General features: G+C 56.8%; 5 protein-coding genes across 5 annotated transcripts; 2 read left to right on the top strand and 3 right to left on the bottom strand.

Annotated features, from left to right (window-relative positions):
- Window positions 1-75: 75 nt before the first annotated feature.
- On the bottom strand, window positions 76-1,767 carry ColSpa_05905 (homoserine O-acetyltransferase; the record flags this gene model as incomplete). Its single annotated transcript, XM_049272117.1, has 3 exons — window positions 76-1,117; window positions 1,168-1,541; window positions 1,747-1,767. 3 exons carry the CDS (start codon window positions 1,765-1,767, stop codon window positions 76-78), a joined length of 1,437 nt encoding a protein of 478 aa, XP_049128074.1.
- Window positions 1,768-2,964: 1,197 nt separating this feature from the next.
- Window positions 2,965-8,244, top strand: ColSpa_05904 (THO complex subunit 3; the record flags this gene model as incomplete). Its single annotated transcript, XM_049272116.1, is given in 4 exon segments — window positions 2,965-7,260; window positions 7,312-7,406; window positions 7,460-7,781; window positions 7,795-8,244. 4 exon segments carry the CDS (start codon window positions 2,965-2,967, stop codon window positions 8,242-8,244), a joined length of 5,163 nt encoding a protein of 1,720 aa, XP_049128073.1.
- Window positions 8,245-9,386: 1,142 nt separating this feature from the next.
- ColSpa_05903 (uncharacterized protein) lies at window positions 9,387-10,107 on the top strand (the record flags this gene model as incomplete). The annotated part of the gene is made up of 2 exons (XM_049272115.1): window positions 9,387-9,451; window positions 9,504-10,107. 2 exons carry the CDS (start codon window positions 9,387-9,389, stop codon window positions 10,105-10,107), a joined length of 669 nt encoding a protein of 222 aa, XP_049128072.1.
- A 1,909-nt stretch (window positions 10,108-12,016) lies between these two features.
- ColSpa_05902 (transmembrane protein 184C) lies at window positions 12,017-13,796 on the bottom strand (the record flags this gene model as incomplete). Its single annotated transcript, XM_049272114.1, has 3 exons — window positions 12,017-13,015; window positions 13,086-13,669; window positions 13,757-13,796. The coding sequence occupies 3 exons, from the start codon at window positions 13,794-13,796 to the stop codon at window positions 12,017-12,019; spliced, it is 1,623 nt and encodes a 540-aa protein (XP_049128071.1).
- Window positions 13,797-18,087: 4,291 nt separating this feature from the next.
- ColSpa_05901 (cell wall integrity and stress response component 4) lies at window positions 18,088-19,598 on the bottom strand (the record flags this gene model as incomplete). The annotated part of the gene is made up of 3 exons (XM_049272113.1): window positions 18,088-18,657; window positions 19,015-19,304; window positions 19,436-19,598. 3 exons carry the CDS (start codon window positions 19,596-19,598, stop codon window positions 18,088-18,090), a joined length of 1,023 nt encoding a protein of 340 aa, XP_049128070.1.
- Window positions 19,599-27,505: the final 7,907 nt, after the last annotated feature.

The raw sequence follows: 27,505 nt of genomic DNA, 5'->3' as shown, positions 1-27,505 counted from the left end.
AAGAACACAAAACTCCACCCATCCAGCTGCGCAGAATAGCCTTTCCTCCCCAGGCTTGTTCTAAGTTTCGGTCATCTACCATGCGGTAATATCCTCCACCTCGGCCTCTCCAAATGTGCTGCTCTTGGTCAGCTGACCAACGCCGGACTCCTCCACCTCCTCGCCCTTCTTGTCCATGATATCCGGCAGTGTCTGTTTCAAAAAGTCCAGCACGTAGCGGTTCACCTGCTCGAACTGAAGCAAAAATGCATCGTGGCCCTCGGGGCTGTCGATTCGCTCAAGCCTGGCGTTCTTGACGTGCTCCGCGATCTCCTCTTGCTCAGCGAACGTGAAGAGTCCGTCGCTCTCAATACCCAGGACCAGGGTGGGCTGCTCGATCAAGGCCAAAGCCTCAGCGATCGTCGGGGCTCGGTCCCGGGAGACGTCGTGCGTGTCCAGCTTTCTTGTCATGGCGATGTAGCAGTTGCTATCGAAACGCTTGACGAACTTCTGTCCCTGGTAACGCAGGTAGGACTGCGCGGAGAAGTAGGTCGATGTAGGGAGCTTGTCGCCCCCAGTCAGGCTCTCCGTCTGAGGACCGTGGAACTGGGGGTCCAGTGCCTCCGTGACCGCATCGGCTGTTGTCCCGTTTACCGGTGTCTCTACTGTACCGCCCTGGCTGTTCTGACGTGAGAGGCTGACCCGCTTGACGTTGTGGCCGTCGTTATGGATGTGAAAGTGAGCCTCGGACGGCGTGCTGGGCCTAGGCCTCTCGCGGATGGTTTGCCGCCTAGATGGGTCGGGGGTGTTGCGTCCGAACCGCGACTCGAAAGAGTTGCGGCTGCGGTAGGTCAAGAGAGCAGACATGCGAGCGGCGCCGAGACCGGTCGATGGGGGATCATCAAAGGAGTAGTAGCCGTCGTCGTACTTCGGGTCGGCGTAGATGCTCTGCCGTTGGGCTTCACCCCAGCTGATACCCCATGCGCTGTGTCTGCTTGATGTCGCGATGGGCACGACGCATCTGATGTATTCCTTGCCAAGGTACGCCCACTCCAACACAAACATGCCACCCAATGATCCACCAATGACTGCGGCAATCTGCTTAACGCCAAGATCATCCAACAGGAGCTTGTGAAGGCTGGAATTCATCAGTAACTTTGTCTGAAGCACAAATAGGGCTTAACTTACTTGACGTCATCGCGGATTGTAGTCAAGGGAAACTCGGGGCCGTATCTGCCCTTTGACGGATCTCCGTCCTTGGCAGTGACCGGGCTAGCAGTGCCGTAAGGACTTCCCAGAGCGTTCATACAGACGATGAAGAACCGCGAAGTATCGAAAGCTCTGCCGGGACCTCCAAGGAGTGGTCCCCACCAATCACTGACATCAGCGCTACCGGTTAAGGCATGGCAGATGACCATGGCATTGTCGCCGTTGGGCGAGAGCTTGCCCCTCGTGGTGTAGGCTACGGGTACATTGTGAAGAGTGACACCCGATTCGAGAGTGAACTCGGGAATGATGGCGAATTGTTGCTCCGGAATCAGAGTAGCAAACGGGTTCTCAGGCTGCGTTTGGGTTCTTTCTTACAGGTATTCAGCAACTGGTCTTCTCATCTCAAGAGATAGCTGTGCAGTGTACGACGAGATATGGTGCGATGAAGCATCATGACAGAGACATCGAGCCGCTTAGCTCAAAATTGGATATGTAGGAAAATGCAGTTGGGGAAGGGTGAAGAAGGAGGTGATGATGTGAGCAAAGGATCATACTGACCGTACTTCGGCTGAGCACCATTCTGTAGATTTTGTGCAGCCATCCCGATCTCGGATAGAGCGAGGGGCAGTCAAAGATTCGTGGATTAGGTAGTAGTGCCGTGAACTTGACGATGCTACAAAAGCTCGAGTCCGGGGAGAGCAAGGGCAAGGGTGCAGAGACTGGAGCTCCTCTGCGATGGTGAAATATGCGAGATATATGAAGAATCTGGGGATTGAGCTTGCTCAGTTTGAGTGTGTGACTGGTCGATGCTCAGTGAGAGAAACCAAAGATTTGCGCCGAAAATGGCGTAATTACTGCAGTACAACGGTACGTCTTCCCAGGTGTCGTTTTCCGACTCCGATTCATTGGCTACGCGGGATTGAGATGACTCAGCTGTGACTGGCTTTTTTGGGGTTAAGGCAACTGGCAGGTTCTCGGGACGGATGTTTGCACATTACCCCTGCGTAATTACAAGTAGCCGGTACATGCCGTCAACCGATACGTATCCACCCACAGCGTGCAGCCTTGCCTTCCGTGAGGCTGCTACCCGTTTGCAGTGGATCTGAAGCTCTGCATTGATGCAACGGCCTCTTCACGCGAGAAATCGTCCATCATCACCTTCAGGTCGCCAACCCGAAGAAAAAATCACCAACGTCAGAGCGCAATTCTTGTCTGTACTCATTGCAGCCCTCTTTCTTCTGGCCAAGTAATTTCTTTGGCCTAATCAATTGTACTGGCTATTTAATTTCCTTTGTGCACGACGTTCCCTCACCGAGCTACACGCGACGAGCTTCCCAAACCTTTCAAACACCAGGTTTTTATCCCTTCGGTCTGCGCGCGCAAACCCTTTGAACTTTGCTGACTCGAGCCATCTAAAGAAAGGCATTCGGGATAGATCGCGCGTCTCCAATGACAACCTGAACAAATTTGCGATCGAGAGAGCACGATGCCTCCTAAGCGCAAGGCTCGTGGCGGTCTTGCTGGCGAAGGCAACAGACCCTCCCCCATCGACCTGGAGACATGACCCTAGGCCAACGCGATCGAGATTTTTCTGAGGGAGGTGGACGAGGTGGTCGTGGCGGCAGGAACAACAGAAGGAACGATCGTCGAGATTCCGCCCAAGGACAATCAGCACAATCAGGGAGCCAGTCTGCGAGCGCCTCCCGCGTCACATCCCCGACTTTCCCCCGCCCACCCTCTGCCCCGTCGCAGCCACAACATCCCGCCCCGATCGCGATGGAGCAAGCGTCTGCTCCCATCTCCCATCCGCCGTCCCCGGTGCCCACAACCTACTGCTACGAACATATAACCGACGAAGCGATCGCTTCATGGTCAAGCGGTAGCAGACAGGCATTGATCGACCATGGCGTCAGCTCGAGGTCGGATGTGGACACCGAGGAATTGACCACCATCTACCAAGAGTTCATCCATGCTGTCGTGGAGGGCCGACTGTCACCCGTCGACGCTGGCGCTTGCATGAAGGAGATACTTGGCACCGAATCGCAAGAAATGATTAAGGACTCCTTCTCGTTTGAGCCGCACACTCTCTTCCTCGACACTTTGTCAATCATCTTCGACAATGATCGAAATCTCTTCAAACCCCAGCTTCGCGATTTTATCCAAGCAACTGGCGTTTCGCCCGAACTTGTTCGCCAAACCCTTGATGCGCAGCTACTCCAGGATCTCGGTCTCATCAGGGAAACCTTTGTGAAGCTTGGAATTAGACACGCAACCAATCTCTTGTACCGACAAGCCAACTACAACCTACTGCGCGAAGAAAGCGAAGGCTACTCCAAATTAATGACCGAACTCTTTACAACAAGCAGCGCAGAGCCCCCTTCCGCAGAAACGGCACATGCAGCATTCGAACGCCTGAAGGGACTTATTGGGACTTTCGACCTTGACGTCGGAAGAGTACTCGACGTTACGCTGGACGTCTTTGCTGCCGTGCTCATCAAGCAATTTCGATTCTTCATCAAACTCCTCCGCGTCAGTTCTTGGTGGCCTCGCAACCAAAGCCCTGCTGCAACTATTTATACCGGTGGTTTACCACCCTGGGCCCTGCCCGATCATTCCCATTGGATGACTAGCGACGAAGTCGAATTGACGACTGCTGAATTGAGACGTCAACGAGATGTTGAGTTCTGGGATCGTGCGCGCGAAGTTCATATCGATGCATTCTTCCAGCTTGGAGGAAGGCAAGTCACAGATGAGCATCTCAAGCTGTTGGAGGCATCAGAGTCTGCATCCGAGGCTGAAGTCAACGCCGCCTCTGCATGGATGAAGGTGACAAAGACACTTCCCCCTCAAGGAAACCGAACCGCCGCCCAGCTCCTTGGCTTCAAGTTGCGATTCTACGCCTCTGATGCCAGAGATCCTGATGATGTCTTGCCGGCAAACCTTCTCTACCTTGTCGCGCTACTCGTCAAGGTTGGGTTCATGTCCCTAGTGGACATCTATCCTCATCTGTGGCCTCTCGACGAGGAGATGGATTCGATGAGGGAAAAGAAGATGAAGGAGCTCGAGGAAAAGGAAAGACAAAGCCGACCTGGCGCCTCACAAAACGCCCTTCTCATGGCTGGTGCGTTGCCTGACGACACGGCACCGCCGCCCGCAACGCGCACTCGAGACGCCGCTGGAAAGTCCGATGCCGACTCCAAAGCCGAGGCCGGATCTGAGGAGAAGGATAAGCTACCGGAACCTATGGAGCAGAAGGCAGCATTACTCACGTGCCTGTTAACAATCGGCGCCATCCCCGAGTCGCTCTTTATCCTTGGCCGTTTCCCTTGGCTCCCGGAGGCCTACCCCGAAATCTTGGATCGAATTCATCGCATCCTAAACCACAGCATCGAGAAGGTCTACAAAGAAAGCAAGCCCAGTGCGGTTGGCTCAGCCGAATGCCCTTCAAAGCCCATTGCTGACGTCGACCAAACAGGTGTCGCTAAAGGCACTATCAAGCTTAGCACCACGCCAATCAAGAAGTCCATGAGATGGCCATTCCCGGACGGGTTCGACGGCAGAGACCAGCACTACAGATTTTACTGGGACGAATGGGCCGACAATGTCCCAGTTTGTCAGACAGTTGACGATGTCTTCACACTGTGTGACACGTTCCTGAACCTCTCTGGCGTGAACATTGGCAAAGATCCTGCGTTGCTCGCTAAGTTTGTCAGTATCGGAGCCAAGAGTCTGGCGGAGGACCGCTCTCAACAAAACATGGACCGATGGCAGGAACTCTTGCGGCGTATCCTGGTCCCCGCACTCAGCATGACTACAGCTAATGCCGCCGTTGTCAACTCCGTTTGGGATTTGCTCAAGCTCTATCCCGTCGCGAGCCGATACTCCATTTACGCCGAGTGGTTTGAGGGTCAAATCTCCCGACTGCCGGCAATGAAGGCTGCGTTCACCCGGACTCGTGTAGAAACCAGAGGAGTGATGAAGCGCATTTCTCTCACCAACCTTAGCGAGATGGCCAAATCACTGGCCAAGACCAGTTACTCCTCACCCGGCATTGTCTTCAAGGAAGCCCTAGGCCAGATCGAGTCTTATGCCAATCTCATCGAAGCTTTCGTCGAATGTGCCAAATATTTCACCGACTTGGCATACGACGTTTTGATATGGTCCTTGATGAGCTCTTTGGGCGGCAAGCGAAGCCGCACACAAGAGTCTTCTATCCTGCTGACCAGCAAGTGGCTCCAGGCGCTTTCCAAGTTTGCTGGCAAAGTCTTTAAGCGGTATTCCATCCTGGACCCGACTCCGATCCTCAAATATGTCAACGATCAGCTCTTTCAGGGCAACTCGACTGACCTGATCATTCTCAAGGAGCTCGTGGCCTCCATGGGCGGTGTGGTCCAAGTCCTTGACTTCACTGATGACCAAATTCTGGCTATGTCGGGAGGTGAGGTGTTGCGGCGTCAGACGCTTCTCAGTCTTCAAGACAAGCGGTTTGAGTCGACTCGCAGCGCCAAGCGCTTGATGCAGTCCCTCGTTGACTCGAATCTTGCCGGGCGTGTGCTCATCAATGTCGCACAATACCGACAATCTGCCATCTACAAACTTCCAGACGACGAGGCGCACATAAAGTATATTGGCTCTGTCATTGACGATAGCCATCAGATTCTGGTCCAATACCTGGATCTCCTGCGGACCAACTTGGAGCCCCATGAATTCGATTCGCTGGTGCCTGCCATCACCCGTCTCATGGACGAGTTCGGCCTCGACGCAAGCCTGGCATTTCTTATTGGCCGAGAGGGCGTTTCTCATAACATGTTTGCCACGAAGCCCGAATCGTCGACAAACCCGACCGACTCGGACGGAGATGTCTCTATGGCTCAGAATGCCGTTGAGGCAAAAGAGACGACTGGAGAGACGACTGGAGAGACGACCGGGGAGCCGATTGAGACGGAGGACAAGACAATGACGCCAGCCGAGATTCGAGAAAAGGCAAAGCAGGACTCCCTGCGCCAGATCCACGAGGCTCTTGAACCTATTGTCGAATCGATGCGGTCAATCACACCAGCGTCCTCTTGGAGCAAGCTCAGCCCCGAGTTCTATGTTCTGTTTTGGGCATTGCAACTCGGTGACATTGAGGTACCTGCTGCAAGTTACAATAGTGCTCATAAAAGGCTTTCGAACATGCAAAGAGACCTCAACAGAGATCGCTCAGACATGAGCCGCAGTGGGATCAACAAGAAGGAGACCAAGAAAGCCGAGCTTCTCAAGATCAGCAACGAGCTGCCCAAAGAAGCAGACTCCCAGATGAAGCGAGCGCGAGTTGTCCGAGACTACATGTCGGAGCACATGGCAACATGGTTTCCTGGCTCGGCGACCAAATTGAATGGTATCTCGGATGCAATCCTCGAGCAATGCTTGCTTCCGCGTCTCGTGCTCTCGGCTAGTGATGCAGAGTACTGCTCTGTGCTTATTAGAAAGCTTCACACATTCGGTGCACCAAACTTCCGACTGAAGGCGTTGTATGATAGACTCTTCAACGTCAATAGGCTGCGGGCGATGATTTTCACCTGCACCGTCCGCGAGGCGGAGCACCTCGGCAGGTTTCTCAACTGCATCCTCAAAGACCTAGCCAAATGGCATCGCGACACGAACGTTTACGAGAGGGAGGCTGTCGGCAAGCGTAGCTTCCTTCTTGGCTTTGCCTCCGAGTTTGATGACAATGGAAAGCCGACATCTTATTATGATCATGCGCAATTCCGAGACATCCTGTACGGATGGCACAACAAGCTCAACTTGGCGTTGAAGTCCTGCCTGGGGGGGATGGAATGGATGCACATTCGCAATGCCATGACAGTGCTCAAGGCTGTTCTCGACTTCTTCCCGGCGGTTACCTTTATGGGCAACCAATTCATCGAGCAGCTCAAAACAATCACCGAGCGCGAAGCGGCTTCGAAGACTGCATCTGCTGGAGGGGAGGGCCACCGAGTGGACCTTTCTGTCGCTGCCCAAGGTGCTCTATCCGAGTTACAAAGGAGAAAGGCGAAATGGGTGTTGCCAGCTGGCTTCCGGCCGAACATGGTAAGTGAAGCGAGCGATTGTTCAATCAGGGATATGCTAACATCTTTGCAGAATGGTCAAGCTCAAGGGAAAGCCAAGGATGGTGAAGCTAGCGGCGTCAACAACCTGCGCCCTACTGCGGCTGAGTTCAAGCCAGCTTTAGCCAAGTATGTTATCCCGAGAACAATGTCGCCTATCTTAACTAATATTTTGTCTACAGAACTGCGGCAGAGCAGGAAGACGGAGAGGTCAAGGACGGTAAAGACGCCGAGTCTCGGCCTGCAGCCTCACCTGCCCCAGGCTCAATCACACAGAAAGATGCCAATTTGCCTCCAAAGCCATCGGCTTCCCCCGTAGAGCCTGCCAAGGTCGGATTCGGACGTGTGGACTTCGGTTCTGCTGGCTCAAGCAAGCCATCGACGCCCAAGCCAGTTGCCGCCACCCCGACACAGAGTAATGCGAACCACCGAGATGTACCCAAGACTACCCCCACACCCACGGGCCCCGACCGAAGCGCACATAGCCTTCCTAAGCGACCAGACGTTCCTATCCCAGGCCATTACGGACGGACCCACTTCACCCCAGACGCGCTGCCAGACCGTCGAGACCAGAGAGAACCGCGAGAACCCCGCGGTCCCAGAGACACAAGAGAACCTCGGGACCTTAGAGAAAACCGAGACCCGCGGGAATCTTCGAGGGATCCTAGATTCCCTGAGCCTTCTCGACCTGAACGCGGTCGTGACTTTGCCAACCAAGACAGACGTGGGCCAGATGCTCCATCTAGAGAACCCGGCCGGCTGTCAGAGAAAGATTGGCCACCTAGGCAAGACACGCTTCCTCCCCGCCGCGACCACGGAGCCCACGAGCGTGACAGTCGGCCCCCTCGCGACAGGCCGGCGCCGACGAATGGACGCAATGCCGAGCCTGGCAGACTTTCTCGAGAACCTGTTGCCGTTACACCGCCGCCACAGTCAACTCAGAAGCCACCTGAGGACCCGCCAGTAAATCCTGCCAGACTGGCCCTTATTCAAGGAGATCAGCCAGACCGACCGAGCCGTTCGGAGCGACCACCTCGGTCCTCAGAAACAGACCGACGCAGTGGTAGGGGCCCTCGTGCTCAAGAGCCACGTGGGCTCGATCAAGATCGCGCCGACATCATCAACCCAGAGCGTGCTGCTTTGATCGGGGAGCCACGGCCAGAGCCACCCGTACGTCCGGCGCGAGATGAAGCCAGGGATCGAGGCGCGCCGCGAACGCATTCTCCACGAAGAAGCGGGCGATTCAACCCCGAGGGGCCAGCTGACACCGGTAGAGATGACAGACATGGCCGTTCTCACCACTCAGATCATCGCCCCCTTGGAAGAGATTCACACGGCGACCCCCTCGCCTCCAACCCGAGAGTAGACCGTACAGCAGAGAGAGAAGGCGACCGTTTCGGTCCGGATAAAGGCAGAGAGGCTTTCCTTGGTCCCAATCGAAGCTCGGAGCCCGATCACAGCCGGACTGCTCACCAGGATCAGAATTACGGACGACTGAACCCCATTCAGTCGGTTGTCACATCAAATGAAGTTCCTCTGGGACCTCGTGGTCGCGGCCGAGGAGCATCCCGAGGTGGTCCTATGGGCACACCTAACTCACGGTCCGACCCACGCTTCCCTCCAAACGACAACCTGGCGACCGAAGAGAGACACCCACCTACAGGGCCGGCCTCTGGTAGGGGACGTCGGAACCAGTATGAATCCAATACATCCGTCAACTCGCCGTCTACGATGACCCCGACGCCAGCTACTTACCCGGAGCGTACACGTACTATGAACCAGGGTCCAACGGGCTCGCCCACACCGTCTTCTGGTGGTCCTACGTTGGCTCCCGGAATTCATCCTGATCGATTGGCGCAGATCGCACCACCACCGCCCCCACTTCCAGGCCAGCCACTCGGCCACTCCCGGCCATCCCTCCCACCTATCAACACGCCCGACCGTCCTTCCGGAGTTCAAGGCAGTAACAGCCGAACACCAACAGGAAACTACCCAGGTTCGGCAGACGGCGCCCCTTCTGGACCATCTTCGAACGACCGAGGCCGTAGTGGCGGCAGCCGGAGACAACTTGCGGGTATTAATAGCACGTTGCAACAGGCACAAGCCAACATGCCGGATAGCAACCGGAGCACCAGCATTCGCGGGCGTGGAGCCGTCAGAGGTAGTATCGCTGGGTCTGACGCTCAAGTTCTGACGGGTACATCCCCGGTTTCTACACCGACCCAGGAACGTCCGGATCCTGTTCGCCAAGAAAGAGTTCAAACCAACGGGGATGATCATCCGCGAAGCGAGCATGACCGCAGCCGGCGTGAACATCGTTCAGAACGCGGCAGACACTCAAGAAGGGGCAGTCGCGAGCGAGAGCGCAGCCCTGACCGTGAGAGAGAGGTTAAGGAACCGCGTGAACACAGGGACAGAAGGCCTGCAGCACAAAGCCAGTCTAGCACGCGCGAAGAGCGCGAGCCCCGGCGCCCTGGCCGTGAGCCATCTAGCAGCACCAGGGACCCCCATGTCAACGTTCCCCATGGTAGCAGCCGAGAGAGCATGGGTAGCAGCCGCGAGCCGCGTCATCGCGGCGACCGCGGAGAAGGTGGACGTGGAGAGGGAGGTTCGGCCGGAAGGGTCGAAGAATGGGGTGGAAGTGCGCGTGGCGCATCTAGAACAGGACCGCGTGAGGGTGGATCGAGGCCGACCGACGATCGACGCGAGCCGCGCGAAGACCGAGGCCGAAAGCGGAGGAGCGAAGACGCTGTCGGTCTTTCGAACGATCGCGAGAAGAGGCAGAGACGTTAAAGGTCTCAAACGTGAAGCACAAGCAGGAGCGGACTAAAGTCGACATGAAGGGGGGATGATTCCGACTAGAGAAAGTGATGTTGCTACGCGAAAGAAAGGAAGATGCCATTGGTCGACACGACGACGTGCGCATAGAATGGACGAGAAAGAGACCGCATTCCTCAACGACAGAAGAAACACTCATTATCGCTTTTTTACATTTGCTTCTGTTATCTACGAGTACAGTTTTCTTTTGGGGGGGTTGCACGACTACACAGGTCACCAGGGGGGGAGACCGAATTCAAATTCAGATACACTCACAAACCAATCCACTCAGTGTCACAAAAAAAAACCAACCTCGTTCACGCCCAACAAGAATGCCAGGAAGAGGCGGTCGGCACTTAGCAAGACAGGGACCGAATGATGACTCGACCCCCAGTTCGCCTCGACTCCTCCTAGACATTGCATGGCACACAGCCCGCATTCATAATGACCCATCCTTCGACAAAGCGAAGCGATTACTATTCTATGATACCCAAAAACACATTTTCTTGTCTACAACAAGACCACGGGGCCTTCCAAGTAAACGAGTGAGAGAGCCCCATCGCCCAGATAAGTAGACGTCAACTTGTAAAACAACCCCCAATGTACAAGCGGAAGCGTGCATTACAGCTCGAGCACTGGTAAAATAAACAAAAAGGAAGGACCATCGAAAAGATACAACAGAGAGAGCGGCAACGCAGTGTATGATTTGTACGAACTGGCAGAGTAAAAGCGAGCGATAGCATCTTTCCAGCTGGAGGCGACGGGGCATGGAAAACGGGGACACGCCGAGGGGGGGGGCACAGTCCAGTCTACGCTGATGTATCAGGCCTTAGTCAACGTGGTGACATTGACGTTGGAACCAAGACGTTTTTTTGGTAATGAATGTGTGAAGTCAATCTTGTGTTGGTCCTTTTGGCGATGGCTGTACGCGTGGAAAGAGGCCGGCCATCCACGCCGGCACCGGCGATGGAGCAGGTCCGCGACGTCCCACTAGGTTATCCAAGAAAGGGAGGGAGATCGCGAGGTACTCAAGATGTCCCAGGCCGCTTAAGAAGTCCACACTTGGAGATGGATGTTTACCCACGACACCCGGCACACTCGAGACGACGGGCAACCCGATCGCAATGGCACGGACACTGCAACGTCGGAGGCCTGGGCTGGGCGGGTATAACGCGCGGCTCTTTCCGGGCCCTTTGCTGCCAACGGCCGTTGGCGTGTACTCAGTAAGCCCGGCATCACTGTCCTCGGGGCCTGCAAGTAAGCCGTGGCTTATACGTGACGATGGACGTTGGCCAAAGGGTCCGGTCCTCGGTCAGACCGGCTACGTGCCGTCTCTCCAGCGCAAAAGTCCGGGTCAAGATTCAGGAAGGGATGCCGACCCACCCAGGTTGCGGACAGGGGGGGGGGGGACACGGGTGGCCGCCGGTGGCAACCCCTTCGCCCCGACGCTCGCTCCGAATGAAAGACGGCGTGACTCCGCCAGTGATGCTCACGAATGCTCACAGAATCACACCACGGGTGACAGGTATGAATGGGTCCGCCTTGGATTGACAATCTGTTCCAATTCATGTGTATATATAAGAATCGATTGTTTCATTCCCAATCAGCTAAATGATGTGGTATCTCGTGAGAAATCAAAACGCCGTTTCCCATGCATGCCCAAAAAAAAAAACTTTCTGAAGCCAAAATCATCCAGCACCCGTGGTGCGAGAACCTTCCTTCTTCCTCCATAGATAGGATGTGTCCTCCCGCCGCAGGTTCGATCCAAAAAGCGCTGCAGTATATGTATGTACCAACGTGCGAACCGGCCATTTAGATGGCCGTCCCGGGCCTATGGTGCTCATCTGGTTGGCTTCCCTGTGCTGGGTGCTCGTACGCATGAGCGCCATTTGCAGGCATCCCGAGGACGGGGCTTTCGGGCATTATGGCAGCGTTGGCGGGGCTTTGCGGTGGCCCCAGAGCGCTTCTCCGATCCGTTGCTGGGTCAGATCGCGTGGTCCCGCCGTCGGGCTTGTCGACGGGGGCGACGTCCTCTCCCTCTCCCGGTCGGCGTTCGAGCCCTGGTGGGTGTGGTGAACAGGCGCCATGCCCGTCTCCTGGAGGCCGTGGTCCTGGTACGGCGAGATCGGCGACATGGGCGACAGCGGAGAGTGTGGTGGGCGCTGTGGGCGGCGCGGCGGAGACATCTGGGAGGGGTTCGGCTGCGCGTTGAGGATGAGGCTATCACTCTCGTTGTGCGGGCGCGCGGGCCGGGGAGGTCGCGAGGGCTGCAGGTACGTGCTGCGGCGGAACTCGTGGGCGATGGGGAGGTGATCTGTGCTCTTGAGACCGGCGGAGTGGTACGCAGTGTCGCCAGCCTTGTCGAGGTCGTCCATGTCCAGGCTGGCGGCGGTCTTGTAGCTGGGGTCCTCCTTACGGCGCTTCACGCCGCAGAAGAGCCAGCGCATGCCGCGGCCGAACGCCTTGACAAAGTCCCAGAGGTTGAGGGCGTCTCCAATGGCACGGAGACCCATCCAGCCACCGCTGGGGGCGGAGTGCACGTTTTCGCGCAGGTGCGCGTTGATGTCGCGGGCGTCGGGGGACGGGTAAAAGGTCGTTTTGGCGCCGGGTACGTAGGGGGCATAGGGGAAAGCCCAGAGGTGGAGCAGGGCGAATAGAGCCATCTCAAAACAGAGGAGAAGGGCGGGAATGCCGACTTTGATGTCGGGATAGGCGAGGACTCGGTTGGGGTGGACGAGGTCGAGAGTGGATGTGGCCAGGGAGATGCAGGTGACCTGCCAGAAGGAGAAGAAGACGACAAGCTTGATGGCGAGAACCTTGAGGAAGGGCGAGTGCTCCTTGAGGGGCTCCCGCATCTGAACGTAGAATTGGATGACGCAGTACATGGCGATGGAGACGGCCACGCAGTTGATGGAGATGACCTGTGGATGTTAGCCGGGATCCTCAAGCTCACGAGGGGGAAGAAGGAAAGAAAAAAGGAGGCAAACGTACCCAAATGTGAGCGAAGACGGGGTTGTTTGAACTCTCGCAGTAGCGTTGGTAGTACTGGGTCACGACAGCGGTGACGGTCATGGCAACGCGGATAAAGACGTAGTGGTAGACACCGATCCAAACGACATTGAACCACGTCAGGCCACTCTTGGGGGTGCGCCACGGGCCCCTCTGGCCTCCGCAGCACTTTGCGAACCAGTTGAGGGGCCAGACCCAGGGCTTGATCGGGTACAGGTTGCGGAAGTAGTCCTTTTGGGTGTGCACGTCCGGGGCGAGGTAGTGGCACAGGAGCGAGAAGAAGGAGGCGATGGCGAAGGCCTCGTAGCAGTCGCTCATGAGCTGGAAGTAGACGGCGTGCCAGTAGTAGTAGAGCTGCAGGAAGGACGAGGCGGCGTAGATGGGGACCATGAAGAGGATGCGGATGATCTGGCGCTGCTCGCGGGGCTTGGTGTAGTTGATGGAGTGCATGAAGACGAGGTAGAGGGACAGGCAGACGGCGATGATGGTGCAGGAGCCGGCGATGATGAGAGCGAGGTCATGGAAGGTCAGAGGGCCGGCGATGAGGATCTCGGAGCCGGGGAGAACTGCGACGGGGTGAGCATGTTAGCTTGCTTTGTTGCGTGCTTTCGGGGCGATGGGCTGTGTTTGGGTGGTCGGGCAGGGCGACATACTCCTCAGCTCTTCGAGCGTCGAATTGCATGTCAGGTTCATGATGACGGCTCACGGCCCTGCCGAGAAGGGTCTTGTGGTCGGTCGGTGGTCGGAGGCGGAGCGGAGAGCTCGGAGCGGGTGACGGCCGGAAGAAGCAAAGAAGAGTCGGTATTGTCGTCGGAAGGCCCGGCCTCGCTCGGTGCAGACGACGAGAGGTGGGTTGGGCGGATTGGACGATCGCCAAGACTCGCCAGCTGCAGGAACAGAGCGGGTGTCGGTCTTGGCGGAGCTTGATCGCCTCGTGGCTTTCGAATGTTTCTTTCGAGGGTGTCGCGTGCTCGCAATGTTGGACGGAGAAGCGGGTGAGGAAAGCAGCAAGACGGCCGAGTATGGATCGAGCGGCTTTCGTTTCCGGTTCGTTTTTCGATGGAATGCGATGCGATGCTCGCTACCTATGTTTCCGCGTCGAGTACCTGTATTCGGGATCGTGGTGTCGGGTGCCTCCAGTCGATGATCCCTCCCCAGTCCGCCAGCAATATTGCCCAGGCCGATCCTTCTCTTGCAAGATTCCACAAAAAAGATTAAACCCGTCCGTCTCACGCAAGCACAGCCCGGGTCGTGGTCGTAGTCGTGGTCGCCTTCGGGTATCGTCGTCGTTTCGGGTCTTGGGGGGGTCTCGCGACAAAATTGGCGGTGTGATGAACAGCGGGCGTGGGCGTGTCCCGCGCGAGGGAAAGAATCGAACAGGATACACACACCAAAGGAGACGAGAGAAGAGATAGAGGCAGAGTCGGGGGGTCGTGGGTATGGAAAGGAGAGAAATGACGATGGAATGCGAAAACGGAGGGGGAGAAGACACAGACGTACGGATGCACCACACACACACACACACATAGCGACGTAGGTACACTCATTCACTCACACGACGCAGATGGCAACAGGACTAAACCCAGGAGCAAGGAGCAGGGAAGGAGCAGCCAGAGCATCAGCATCCGGGGTTCGCCCATCTCGCGCCCAGTCTCTCCTACCGTGGTACCCAGCCCAGGAGCTGAATGAAATCTCAGGGCCCAGGTCCGGTACCTCCCTCGTTTGACGAGTGGCTGTGCCAAGGGCTCGCTAAAGCAGACGCCAGTAAAATTACAGGGCCGCTGTCGACGGCGACGTCCAGTCAGCGGCCGAGTGGAGGGGGGTTCCCTCCTCGTCGCGTCTTCGTCTGGCCTTTTGCTGCGAGCTTCCATGTACTCTGTAAAGTGCCTCGCCGTTAGCGTGCTCTCGGTCATTCGTCACTGCCATTTCCCGCTGACTTTGGAGGGAAAGAGGGGGGGGAGGAGCCGCACCGGCTAGCCAGCGCATCGTGAAGCCACAAGCGTCCCCGAAGTGAACGCGTACTCTTACGGGGGGCATCTCATTGCCTTTGCTATTTCGATATCCAAGCCCGGCTATGGGCAAGGGTGGGATCCACGACAAACGGTTCCCTCCCTCCCACATGCTTCCCGCGCGAGGTTTGAGAATTCGGAAACACAGGAGTGAGAGAGCAGAGAAGGAGTGAGGAAAAAAAGCTAGGCTCAAACAAAATCTCCGAAGAGATGCATAGATGCGCCGTCCGTCCCCTTCCCTCCCCATGCAGGGACTTGAGCTCCTTGACTCCCTCGGTTCCTTGGGGCGCAAAAACCTTTGGACGCCCAGAACCGTCATTCGTCCGAGGGTTTTCTTTTTTTTTTTTTTTTTTGCTGGCTTCCCCCCCCCCCCCCCTTGTCTCTTGCAGTGCGTGCTACGCCGTCAGAGCATCAACGCTGATCAAACGCAAGGCCACTTTGACGAGACGATCACATCGGACGTGCTGGTGATTGACAGGAGACGACGTCACAGGCCGATTTTCCACGGAGCACGTTCAGCCAAGGTCGTGTGCATCGATCTAGCTCCCGGGCCACGCGACGCGCCCTCCCACTTTCCGCCACAGCGCGCCGCATGTCGTCGTCTCAACTTCTACCGGAGCTGAGCTGAAGCTATTCCCACCTCCTCAGCCACGGGCGTGAGGCGCCGGCGGGACACAGCCCCTTTACGGGCCACGCATGGCGGGACACGAGTCAACCCGCCTCCTCCTCGTACCCGGTCGTACTGCGAAGCGCAATTCCGCCGTCCCCTACCTACCTACGACCCCCAAAGTGAACGACAACCGGAGCGGCTTGCCGTCATGTCTTGGCATTCCCGAGTGAATCTAAAACAGTGTCTCTCGCCTCTGGGCAATTGTCTTCTTGCTGAAACACAACTGTACGGCCAACATGACGCCAGGTCTCGCGTCCATTAGATTATGAGCATCTCAACCCCCTCCCCAGTCCAGCTCGTTTCGAAACATGCAACTTTTCTTCTCTACCTCCCTCGCTCCCGCGCTCCGATCTATGCTTATCTCGCCTGACTGACGCCACCTATTAGTTCAAGACCGCAAGTGAGCCGTCGGGTCTGTGTCCATCGCAATGGAATAGGGGAGGCCCCCGACTATCGACGCCTCCTCTCCGAGGGCGGCCAGCGAACCCGCGCTTATACCGGTTGGATCCAACACCTTCCATCACGCAGACGGCGCCGTGGGCTACCGGCCTAGTGTGATTCACCTTGCTCGCCCGATCGCGTCCGGTCCATGACGCCGGTTGGGCTGAGCCTCATTTCACTACCTCCCCGTTCGCACAGAGACCAGCAGAATCAAGCCCCTAAACCGCATTCTCTGGACCGTCGTTGGCACAACCATTTCGCGATGCCAAACCGCTCTGCTTGTGCAATCCACCATCCTTACTTAAGCAGACCGTGAAACCACCCAGGGAAACCAACAAACCCGCATTTCCAGCACGCACACCCCCCCCCCCCCCGTATCCATCAGATCATCTCCATCCATTACGCTAAGCTTTCCCATGCAGTCCACCCTCTCTCTCTCTCGCCCATCCAACCCCTAATCTAACGCAGATGGGGGGAGGAAATCTCTGCAAAATTAACCAACGCTGCGAGATGACATCAACCACGCAACAACACGCGCGCGCGCGCGCGCGCACCTACACGCTCTCTGCACGCCAATTCCGCGGCCTCCGGGCCTCCGTCTCCCAGCGCTCCATAGCAAAAAGTTGCGATCGCCCACTCTGCGTGCACACTCTCCCCCGACCGCGGCCTATCCGTGCCGCTTCCGACCCTCCATCTTCGTCCTTTTCCCACCTTCATCAGTCATCGGTCCGTGAGCCACGGCCGAGGACGACCTCAGCCCGAGTGGTCCCCGTTAAAACGAACAATTATCAGGCAGAAATGCCATGACCCCTGTGCCATTTCGTCCATTGCGTGTCAGTTACTCGTACTTCCGTATCGAATACGCGCCGCTACTTGCCGTGGTTCCAAGGGCCCTGGCTCGAACCAGGAATAAGCAAGAAATATCCAAGACAGCGAGCGGTCTTGTTTACAGCAGAGCTGATCCCCATCGCCCGCTGCACCTGATATGGAGGTGGTGAAACATTTGTACGCGTCGATTTGTAATTATGATTCTCGCAACTACGTAGCTAGAAAAACTTTTCTGACGTGCTCCAGCAGCGAACATGGTCCAGCTGTTCGGATGCCCCAAGACACCTATCTGTCGGTAGGCTATACCGCCTGTGCCCAACAGAACTGTTTGCCAGACTCAGCTGGGCCAACTTGGTGCTACCTCCACCGTCCTTGGTTACCCTATTACGTGTCGTAGGAACCTCTTCAACCACAAACTGTGCCCTGTAAACAAGGTGCCGAGTCGGATTGCTACCATTTGTAACCAAGCTCGTGCTTCCCGTCATTGGTATCTACCTGGTCCACGTCTCATTTGTGTATGTGCACTTGCCGTTTAACATTATACCTGCGAACTCGTGATCAGGTCTCAAATCGAGATACAGAGCTTCCTCTCTCTATCTCCTCCGTGACCGCTCGGCTCGGCAGTTTGGTGTCGCTCATCCCCTGGCTGCAATCTTCTCTCGTTCTGTTGCAATCCCCAAACCGCGAATCGAAAATGGGAGATGCAGAATTGAAATTATGGCGGCCGCCGGCCGGAGCTCTTGTATTGCTCGAGTGATTTGTTCGTGTTCGTAGTCTGAGGCCTCATGCCCATCGTGTGTACTAATGCAGATGTCCTTCTCCAATAGGGGCTCTCGTAAATCCGGTATTGCCGCGAGTGTCCCTCATCCAATGCCCTCCAATGGAGTGTCGTGTGAAGTGGAATTCGAAACGCCGTCCTGGTATCTCAAAAGCGCAATGCAAAGACCGAAATTTGTACCGGGGTCGATTTCGTGTACGTCGTAAACGATGATGTTATATCTCGTCATCTTGGTCCGCCCGATGCCGTCTTCGCTGTTCATTCGGGGTCCGGGTTGGTCGCCCGCAGGACCGGCTGATGAACCTTACGGGAATAATCTTGGTCGTCGCGTAGGGTGTTGATGCTCTCGGCGCTCTTGTTACGTACGTACAAGCCCCTCGGGAGAGGATCTAGGCGAGGGTCGTGCGCGAGCAGTCGGCTTCTCCGTTGTTCGCTGGTTGCGTCGGGGTCCCATCGTCCTCCATCCACGTTGACAACCATTTCAGGGTTGCGTGGCGATCCGGTCATACCAGCTGAACTGCCCCGATGGCTGGGCTCATCGTACTTGTCGTTCTCGTTCTGGCGTTGTTTCCGTCGTCTGAAGAACAAGAAGAGTCCTAGACCTGCTAGGGCCACAACAGCGCCAATAACACCCACTACGATTCCCACCACGGTACCCGTGCTCGGTCCATTTGATGACGATTGGCTGGAGGGGCTCAATTCTGAGGCGCCCGTTGCTCCATCGGTTCCAGTAGCAGTCGGCGTGACGGTGACAGTTCGTACGGTTCCATCGGCGGTTACCGTCTGGACAGTCGTTCTAGGCCTGCTTGATGTCGATGTTTGAACATCCTAAAATGAGGTCAGCAATCGTCCCTTAGCGATACACCCCGTCATTTTATCAAATGTTGGTAATGGGCCACGGCAAGCTTGTTGGGACTGTGAGGGCATACTGATGTTGTTGAAGACGTGGTCGACGTTTCCGATTCAGACGTTGTTGGATTCTGAATAATCTCAGTTTTTGTGACAACTTGAACGGATGTTACAGGCGGGGCCGGAGGGGCCTGGATTCCAGACGATTAAGCCAAGGCATCGCACGTTGTGGAGGTGAGATGATGGAGTCTGAGAGCGGGATCGGGATCGGGGGAAGGGAATCACGCCCAGTCACGCACGGAGTTCACATAAATGGGGCGGGATGGGAATACTCACTGCTGTTGTAGAGGGTGCTTGGGACGACGTGCTGTCGCCTCCGCTGCCCGCGGTGCTGGTAGGGTTCTTGGCAAGGGCCAGATAACCGTAGTAGTTGGGTCTCGAGCCGCAGTGCTCAATATCGTAGCCGGGACAGATATCGTTACATTTGTCGCTAACTTCCGCTTCGGTCGAGGCTGCTGGGGCAACATCTGAACACCAACAAGACTGCCATTGCACAATGGCAAAGGCGTAGTTTTTGGCGGTGCAGAAGTCCTGGCACAGTCCGTTGGTTTGCCATATACTGAGATCTAGAACGGCGTGTTAGCATCCATATCGATTTGCAACTGGCAATGGAGATCGGGAAGAACGTGAAGGCTGCCATGTGAATCCCGGCAGGTGCCAAAAGCCACCCCTGCTTCTCAAAGTGGTGTCAACATACTTGCGCTCATGGAAGCCGTATTTTGGCTAGAACAAAGCGTCTGCGTCAATTGTCGAGGCAGAAGGAAATCGGGCTCGGGTGCGGCTTGGGCCAGCGTCGACCATGATACGAGGACAAGGGCGATGATGCCCAGGCACCTCGTGGTTCGTTCGGTGAATGTCATAATGGCTCTATCTCGGTGGGCGGATCTATGAGGAGAATCTCGTTCAGCGTTCGTATCCAGGACTGAGGGGATGTAGGTGTTTTAGGTTCAGAGGATAACCTCGGATCCAATAGCAGGGCACGCCAGGAAGCTTTGCACTCACGCTTCCTGTAGTCAGGGCCTCACAAAACGGACATCTGACGTCTGGATGGGTCGGTGGCCGGCGGGAGGAAAGGTTAAAAGGTGCTTCCAAAGCCAAGGCGCTGTACCTGTCCTACACAACCACGCAAGCGATCGGGAAACCGCAGGGCAGTCGACGCAAACGCGAGGACGGGACGGCGACAAAGGCGTCGATTGTCGTCGAGATGTACTCCAAAGCAGGCGGGGGGAGGAGGGTTCTTGTGTGTCTGGTCTTTTTGAGAAGCGAGAAAGGCCTCGAGGGAAGGTGCCGACTCAAACGACGATGAGGCTGGGAGAGAGAACTGGAAGAGAATTGGCAGAGTGAGACGGCTTGGTCGTGGCGTTCGCACAAGATTTGTTGGCGCCAAGTATGGACGGAGAGGGCAAAAGGGTTAATGGGTTCAGATGTGAAATCCAAAGTGAACCCGGCGAATAATACTAGCAGCGCAGCCAAGCGCATCCACCAGCGACCGAGTTGATTGCCCCTAGGGACAACTAGCGCGCGGATTTGGGAATAAGAATCGGAGACCTGTGAGACAGATGCAAGACCGCCGGGTGCGCAACAAAGCCGAGTATAATTATGGTACTCCCTCTTTCTAGTGGACGAGCGTCCGTTTTCTTCTTCCTCCTCTAGGAGAGGGACAGTCGATTAAGGAGTGGCCTGTGGGTAAAGCCGTCGATAGGCAAGATCAGACAGCCAGGGCTATGCCTTGTCGTCGACGGCGTCCTTGGCGTAGGCGATGAGTTTGGGGAAGGGAGAGAGAGGAGATGAGGGAGGGGGTGAGGTTGGAAAAGTGGTGATGGTATGGCAGCCTTGGGTAGAAAAGTAGCAGGTGCCAAGGAGAGGGAAGCGAAAGAGGCAGGCAAGGAAGACAACAAGCGAGTGAGGAGGTGGTGGCGAGCAGAACGAGGGCGTCAACCGACGAGTGGTATCTGGTCCGATCTGGTATCTGCAGCTACAACGGCAACGGCAGCAGTAGATGCGTGGGGGAGATGCAGCAACCAGCTAGCAGCGACAAGGAGTAAGACCCCGACGAAAGCAAGGGCCGGGAAACGAGAGAATGGCAGAGACACTGCAGCCAAGCGAAGCGATTGTGGTGGTGGTGCTGGTGGTGCTGGTGGTGTTTTTCGCTCTGTCTTTGCCGGGGGGTGCTGGGCAGTCAAAGGCGCAAAGGCGGAGTACTTGAAGAGCTACCCGCAGCGTCGAAAACAAAAATAAAATAAAAACTAGTGAAGAAAAAACGAATGTGGCTAGGCTAAAAGGTACCCGCAGAGGCTAGGGGACGGAGGGAGGCGGAAAGAGAAACGCCAGGGCCAAGCAGGGAAGAAGGAGAAGGAGGGAAGTCGAGCGTCGAGGAAGAAAGGTGGTGGATCGGGCGAGGGAGGTTACAGGTAAAGAGGCAGAAGCCGGGTCACGGCTGCAGCTGGCTGGCTGGCAGAGCCAGGTGAGGAGGGAGGGTGACCAGGGACGTACGGGCACGCCCCAGGATGAACGAGGATGATGGTGATGATGATGATGGGGAGACACTGGGAAAATGGGATATCCAAAAAGGACGCTAGAGGGCGATGGTAACAAGTGGAGTTTGGCGCGGCGGAACGAGGCGACCAGGCGTTGTTGGCAAGCACGAGTAGCAACAACAGCAGCAGCAGCAGCAAGCAAGCCAGCAACAGCTAAGGCCAAGATGCACACAGATTGGCAGTAATTGCTGGTGGGACCCTGGGTGGTTGGAACTCTGCAGAAAAGAGTGGATTTGACGTGACGGGGGGACAGGCCAATGACCAGGACCAGGCCGGTAACAGCACGACCCGCCCGTGGTAACCCTGGTCGACTGCCTATCTTGGTCTGAGTGGTCTGCCTCTAGTCCGTCTGGAGTCTTCCCGCTGCCAAGCCGTCTCTCAATCACAAATGCCAGTCCGAGTGAACGTGCCAATGCCAGTGCCTGTGAGACTGGAGAGACCGCAGTGTCGGCGTGGGACACAGAGCTGAGAAATGGGCGAGTGGATCACGCATCATTGGGACATGTTGTGCGTGCGTGCGAGCGTCTCAATGGCCGGCGGTCGCAGGACGCTGGACGATGGCGGTGGCGGTGGTGGTGGTGGTGGTGGTGGATGGAACATCTCAGCAACCCAAGTCGACACGACACGACACATCATGATACGTGTGAAGCTCGCACAGCAGGACGCCATCTCTCGCGCCGGCCTCGCAAGAAGAAGAAAAGGACCAAGACGTGCGCGATGTTGCCGTTCGCCGTTGCATCCACACCCAATCGGGACCAATGGACGGCCAGACGGGGATGAGCTAGCAATGCTCGGAGAATCAGGGTAAAGGGTAATCGCCTCGTCCTCCTGGCTCATCTTGTGGACTCGGACGGCACGGCTCTGGATCGTTATGTCGACTTCCTTCATAACACGACTGGAATACCACCATCGTGGTCCGAGGATCCTTTTGCCTTGCTCATATTGCTCTCACACAGGTAGGTAGGTAGTGGACAAGCCCCGACTCATTACCAGCCCACTCGCAGTCTGCCCAACCTGGTTTCCCTGGCATTCTAGAGCTGCCCTGCGAACAGGGGAATCTCCAGCATCATGGCCAACAGACGCACCACCGACCGATGACCCAGAGAGAGAGAGAGGGGGGGGGGGTCAGCAGCACGAACCTCTCGACACAGCACCCCGGCCCAGAGGCTAGCCATTGAAGAGCCCGCCCGCGTACCCGGCGCATCCATCCCGAGTTTGGGGCCTGATGCAGCTTAGCACTTGTCAGGCTTGCAGGGTCTCGATGAATATCGAAATCAAACGCTGCGCGGACGGACCGACAGAAGTGGCCGAGAGCAGCGACGCCGTCTGAGTGGATGAGCAGACGCGGCGTCGGTCAATCTCAATTACAGCGTCTCCTTATGTTATGTTTCTCGTCTGGTCCCTTGCGTCCTCCTCCTCCAGTCATCCGCGGTTGGTGAACCGCTGCACGATCCTGCCAGCGTTTGCATTGATGCAGGCGCTAGTTGATATTTATCGTACCGCCTTCGATAGCCCTCCTCCCCCATTCGCTTTTACGTGAAGAGGCCGAATGGTGATGGTGGGCCATTGTCACTGCTCTGCGCTGCCGGCCGTGATGGGGCAAGAACCGCGACCCACCACCGCCTTCCCTCCCCTCCGTCCCTCTCTCTCCTCCTTCCTCCCCTGTCATCTCAACACCATGCCGAATGTCGTCACTCTCCACTGCCAAGCATCCAGGACGCACGGACCAGTTCATCTTGCCATTCTTCTCGACATCCGCTGCTGGGTGGATCTGGCACAAAAATCACATCAACAACACCAAAGATGCGTGCGCGCCGTGCTGCGCTTGTGCCGTGCCTGGCCAAAATGATGTTTATCCACGAGGCATGATGCCTGCATTCCGTGCCGTAGCCGCTCCCAGTGCAGAGTACAGAGTACCAAGCGTCCACCAGCTGCGAACGACGGTTCTTCCAATGTTTCTCACCCCTCCCAGACCACAAACCCTCTTCCGCCCAAACTCCGGCGCCAGATGTGGTGACACTGGCGCGCAACCCAAGCACCGCCGGCGCCGCCAACTGGAGGCTGAAGCGCTGTGATACCGACTGAGTTCTCCCCCACAGCGATGATCTTTGGACGCCAAAAAAGACGCCCAGGATTCACGAGCCCGCAGGGGATTACCCTACCGCCCATCCAGCCTGCCAATTTTGGAACAAACCCGCACCTCGCCCTCGCTGGCCATTCAAAGGCGGTTTGCTGCGATTACTTCTCTGCATGGTACCACAGTAGACACAAGCTTGAGCGAGGTGGCAACGACAACATGCAGAAATGCTCGCTGCAGTGTGCGCGTTTGATGCTTGGGCTGAATTCCAGCTGCAGGCGCTCCGGGGAAACCGCCTTCGGTTGGATCTTCATATTTGAATCAGCCCCTTCATCTTGTTGCTTATCTTAACACGCCCACTCGGCTGATTGCTTCCAGGAGATGTCTGAGTCGTGGTGCATCCACCGTCACCAACCCCATACGACTTGCTTTATTCCGCCTTGCTTGTTTCGCCGCAGGGCGGCCACGTTTTCCCCTTCTGTCCCTTGAGCCTGTCGTGCCAGTGTTCTCGCTGACTGAGCGATGCGTCTTGTCGCTCCTGAAATACCATTATTTGGTACTGGCGTCGCCTCCGGACGCCCCCATAAGGCCAAGCTTGCACTCGCTCGCTGTATGGCCTCAGGTCCTGCCTGGTCTACTCTGCGCCGCCTCCTTGCTATAGTTTACGAGCATCCCGTTCGGGGGCTCTACCTATTGTTCACAGTGAGAGCAGCGATACGAGAGCGTAGCCCGGGGTTGCCGGCTGCTTCGGGCGCGCACAAACAAGCAGCAATATATCCTACATTATCTGATACTTTACCTTGCCTGGGTCGTTGGCCTGGCGCCCCGGGGGTCTCACTGTCGTCGGCGACCAAACCCTTTTCTCATCTACCAAACCTTTCTGGCCACTGGCGGGCTTGCGATTCTCTCGATGCCCGTCCAGATGGGCGCGGAGCTCTTCGCCAGCCCCCAGACCGCTGGCATGCCGGGTCATCTCTCTTCCATTACCCTCCATTCTGCCGGTTCTCTCGGTTCAGATTCCATGATTCATCTCGCCCCATGCTGCCGACGGGCCATCTGCAACCCGGCACCAGGGTCGCGACCATCGTTCTCTCGTCATGAACCGTCGTACTTCGCTCCCTTTCCGCGTCCCACTCGCACTCACATCAACGGAGCAACAGGAACACCGGTGTCGATAGCACCGCTGCACCACTGCGGGTTCACATCCTGGCCTGCCACTACCGATGCCATCGAACAGGATCCCCTCCGCCTGTGACTCTGCCTATACCTCCATCGTAACTAAAGGCGCCGCATCAGGTTACACCCTCAACGCTCCTTCTCTCGCCGCAAATGGGCATTGCCCCTTCGCCCGTTGGAACCATTGAATTGATTTGTGAGCTACGGTCAAGAGGAGTTTCCTCTCCCCAGGACCAGGGGGGCCAGCGCCCGACACGCGGCAGACCTTACCGACTTGGTACTGGTCTTGGCTCTTGGGTCGCTTTTGTGCCTGCCACTGCCACCCTTTGAGTCGGCCTCCCGGTCGTGATCCTTGCTGCAAACGCCAAAACCCAAGGCCGTCGTCCGCCCGTCGCAAGCAAAAGACCGGGCGATTGACTCTTCTCCCATGCTCCCAACATGGCGCCCAACATCACGGCATGCCGGCGGTCTAACCCCGTTTCGGGCACGCTTGTGTGGCAATGGCCGCATGTGTCCATCGTTCGGGGCCGCAAGGAGGTAGAGACTCGGGAGAGCATCTCCAATTCTCGACGCCCATTCCAACATGTGCCGCCGCCATCCAAGGCGGAACATTGCGGCGGCATTTGTCAACCCGCTTAAGGCAGGCATCATTCCTGGGTTAGGGGGCAGTTCCCGGAGAAATAAACACTCGCTTCTGGCTTCTTGACAGAAGCATGGATGGGGGCGCGTGCCGCGATATTCCCCGTTGCTCAACCCCAGACGCCGAAACGCTCGAGTCCCACGCGAGAGAAGCTTCCGAAGAAGACGGAGACAGTCTACGCGCTGCGCCGACCTTCGGCAGAGGCTCATCTGATTCCTACTGTACCTACCCATAGTAGACACTCTACTCAGCTACCGTGGGACCCCTATGAAGACCCGTGAACAATCCCAGCTGCACCGAACTCGTCACATCGTCGGCTGCAGCCAGATTGGCATTCCAGCACGCCATGCCGGGAGGTGCTCGTCACCCAGTGTGGTGATGGTTCGCCTTCCGCTTTACTCAGCGCCGGCACGGTCAGCATGCCAGACACACCACATGACGGACCTGTGGTTCGTATCGCCAGCCTCGCGTGTGCACATGGGTTCTCGTACCCGTAAACGAGGCGTCTCCTGCTTGCAGAGAACGCGCAACCTCGGCACCGATTGGGCCGCCCGCCGCAACAACGCATGCGCGATGCTGCGCCGGGATCCAGCTGGTCCCCTCTTGTCTCGAGGGCTCACCACGCTTACATGGTGCACCAGGTGCGCGAGAGAGAGGTAAACCCCCCCCCCCACGCGCTAGCAAATACCAGGTTTCTTGCGCAGGCTTCGTTCGCATTCACCCATGATGCTGGTGCAGCTTGGCTACGTTCTCACCACTCGGTGCGCGGCGGCCGAACTGGTGGTCATCTCATGTCATGCAAGGCCGAACCGCTCCCGCTTGGAAAGGAAAAGAAATAAAAAATGAAGAAATAAAAAGGAATTCTTTCCCCAAAAAAGTCAATTCATCGTCTGCGGCACCCAATGCGGGGCAACGCAGCAGCGAAAGCGGCATGCAGAGCAAGGCCTCTACCGCTCTTCGACTGGCGCCGGGCAGGAAAACAAGATTGTGGCCTCGCAAAGGCCCGATAGCCAAAGGAATTCCCACGGCGTCCCCTCCGAAGGAAGGGAGGGGCCACCAGGAGCAAGGTCGTACCCAGGACCGTCGCCTAGGCGTGCTCAGTTAACCTTTTTCTTCTTTTTTTTTTTTCTTTCTCTGTTCTACTGTATCTCCCGCCTCTCCCACTTTTGCACTCTCGTCCAGCCAGTCGTCGAGGAAACCCTGCCCCTACCGAGGGTTTGTTCTCGCGCCATCCACGACGTTTGATAAATGGCATCTGCAACAGACGATCGTAGCGCGAAAGAGGACTCGGCACACGCACTAACGTCCCGGAGGCGCAATGTGCCGACGGCTAGGTTCGACTCGTCGGTTTCCTTGGCCAGCAGTTCCCCCCCGCGCGGCGCGCGCGAAAGACGTTGCCCCGCCAAGCGGGACGCTGATTGGGACGGCGTTCGGCCCAGGGGAGGCTCTTGTTGTTGAAAAGAATAACACAGCTCGAGGACGGCGCGCGCGCGCGATTGGCGAATGGATTTGATGGAAACCGATGAACGGTTCCCCCCAGCCGAGGGAGGGTTGGGCGGGCCTGCGTGAGGAAAGTGGTGTGTGGGTGGTAATGCATGCATGCATACGAAAGGGATGGATGGGATGGTGTAGGGAAGAGATTGGGGGGATACGAGGCGCGAGCGATCACCTGGAGCCGCCCTCGAGGGCTACGGCGGTTGGTAAAAAGTCCTCAGTCATTCTCAGCACGGCGGTAAGAGTAGGTACGGGCAACCAGAGCAACGGGCGAGGCGTTCGTGAGATTGTCTCTTGGACGAGGAATCCGGCCATGCGGTACCCGTGATGCAATCTTGTGGCGGCGGGGTTAGAGAGCGAACGATGAGAAGAGAGAGAGAGAGAGGCAGTTCGGGAACTCTTTTCCACTGGGCCACTCTCCAAAAGATGGAACCCTTTTAATCCGGTCGTTCACGGCACTAAACCACCCACCTCGCGGAGGCTAGTGATGCAAAGTGCAACACGGGCCAGAGATACGCGATGATGAATGCGCTGGTTTGTGGAAACCTTGAGAGTGGGCGAGAGGACTGCTGACGTCCTCGACTTGCGGGCCTCTTGACGGCACGCCCGAACCGCGGTGGGTTGCAGAGGGCAATGGCACCTGCTCGTCGTGGGTCTGATGTTGTGTTCGCTACGAGGCCCGGCTATGTACATAGTACCGAGTAGTCTTGTTCGTTTGGCGGGTGCCGACTGATGGTACTATACTATGTAGTAAAGGCGGGCACGGTGCGCGTCTTAGTCAGCAGTGTGAACCTCGTGTAAATGACTGTCAGTGTGCCTCCAGCGAGCTAGATACAGATCTAG

This window comes from Colletotrichum spaethianum (assembly GCF_022836535.1).
Source record: "Colletotrichum spaethianum MAFF 239500 DNA, contig13, whole genome shotgun sequence".
In the NCBI taxonomy this organism is placed as follows: Eukaryota; Fungi; Ascomycota; class Sordariomycetes; order Glomerellales; family Glomerellaceae; genus Colletotrichum; species Colletotrichum spaethianum.
This window is presented reverse-complemented; position numbering and strand designations above follow the sequence as displayed.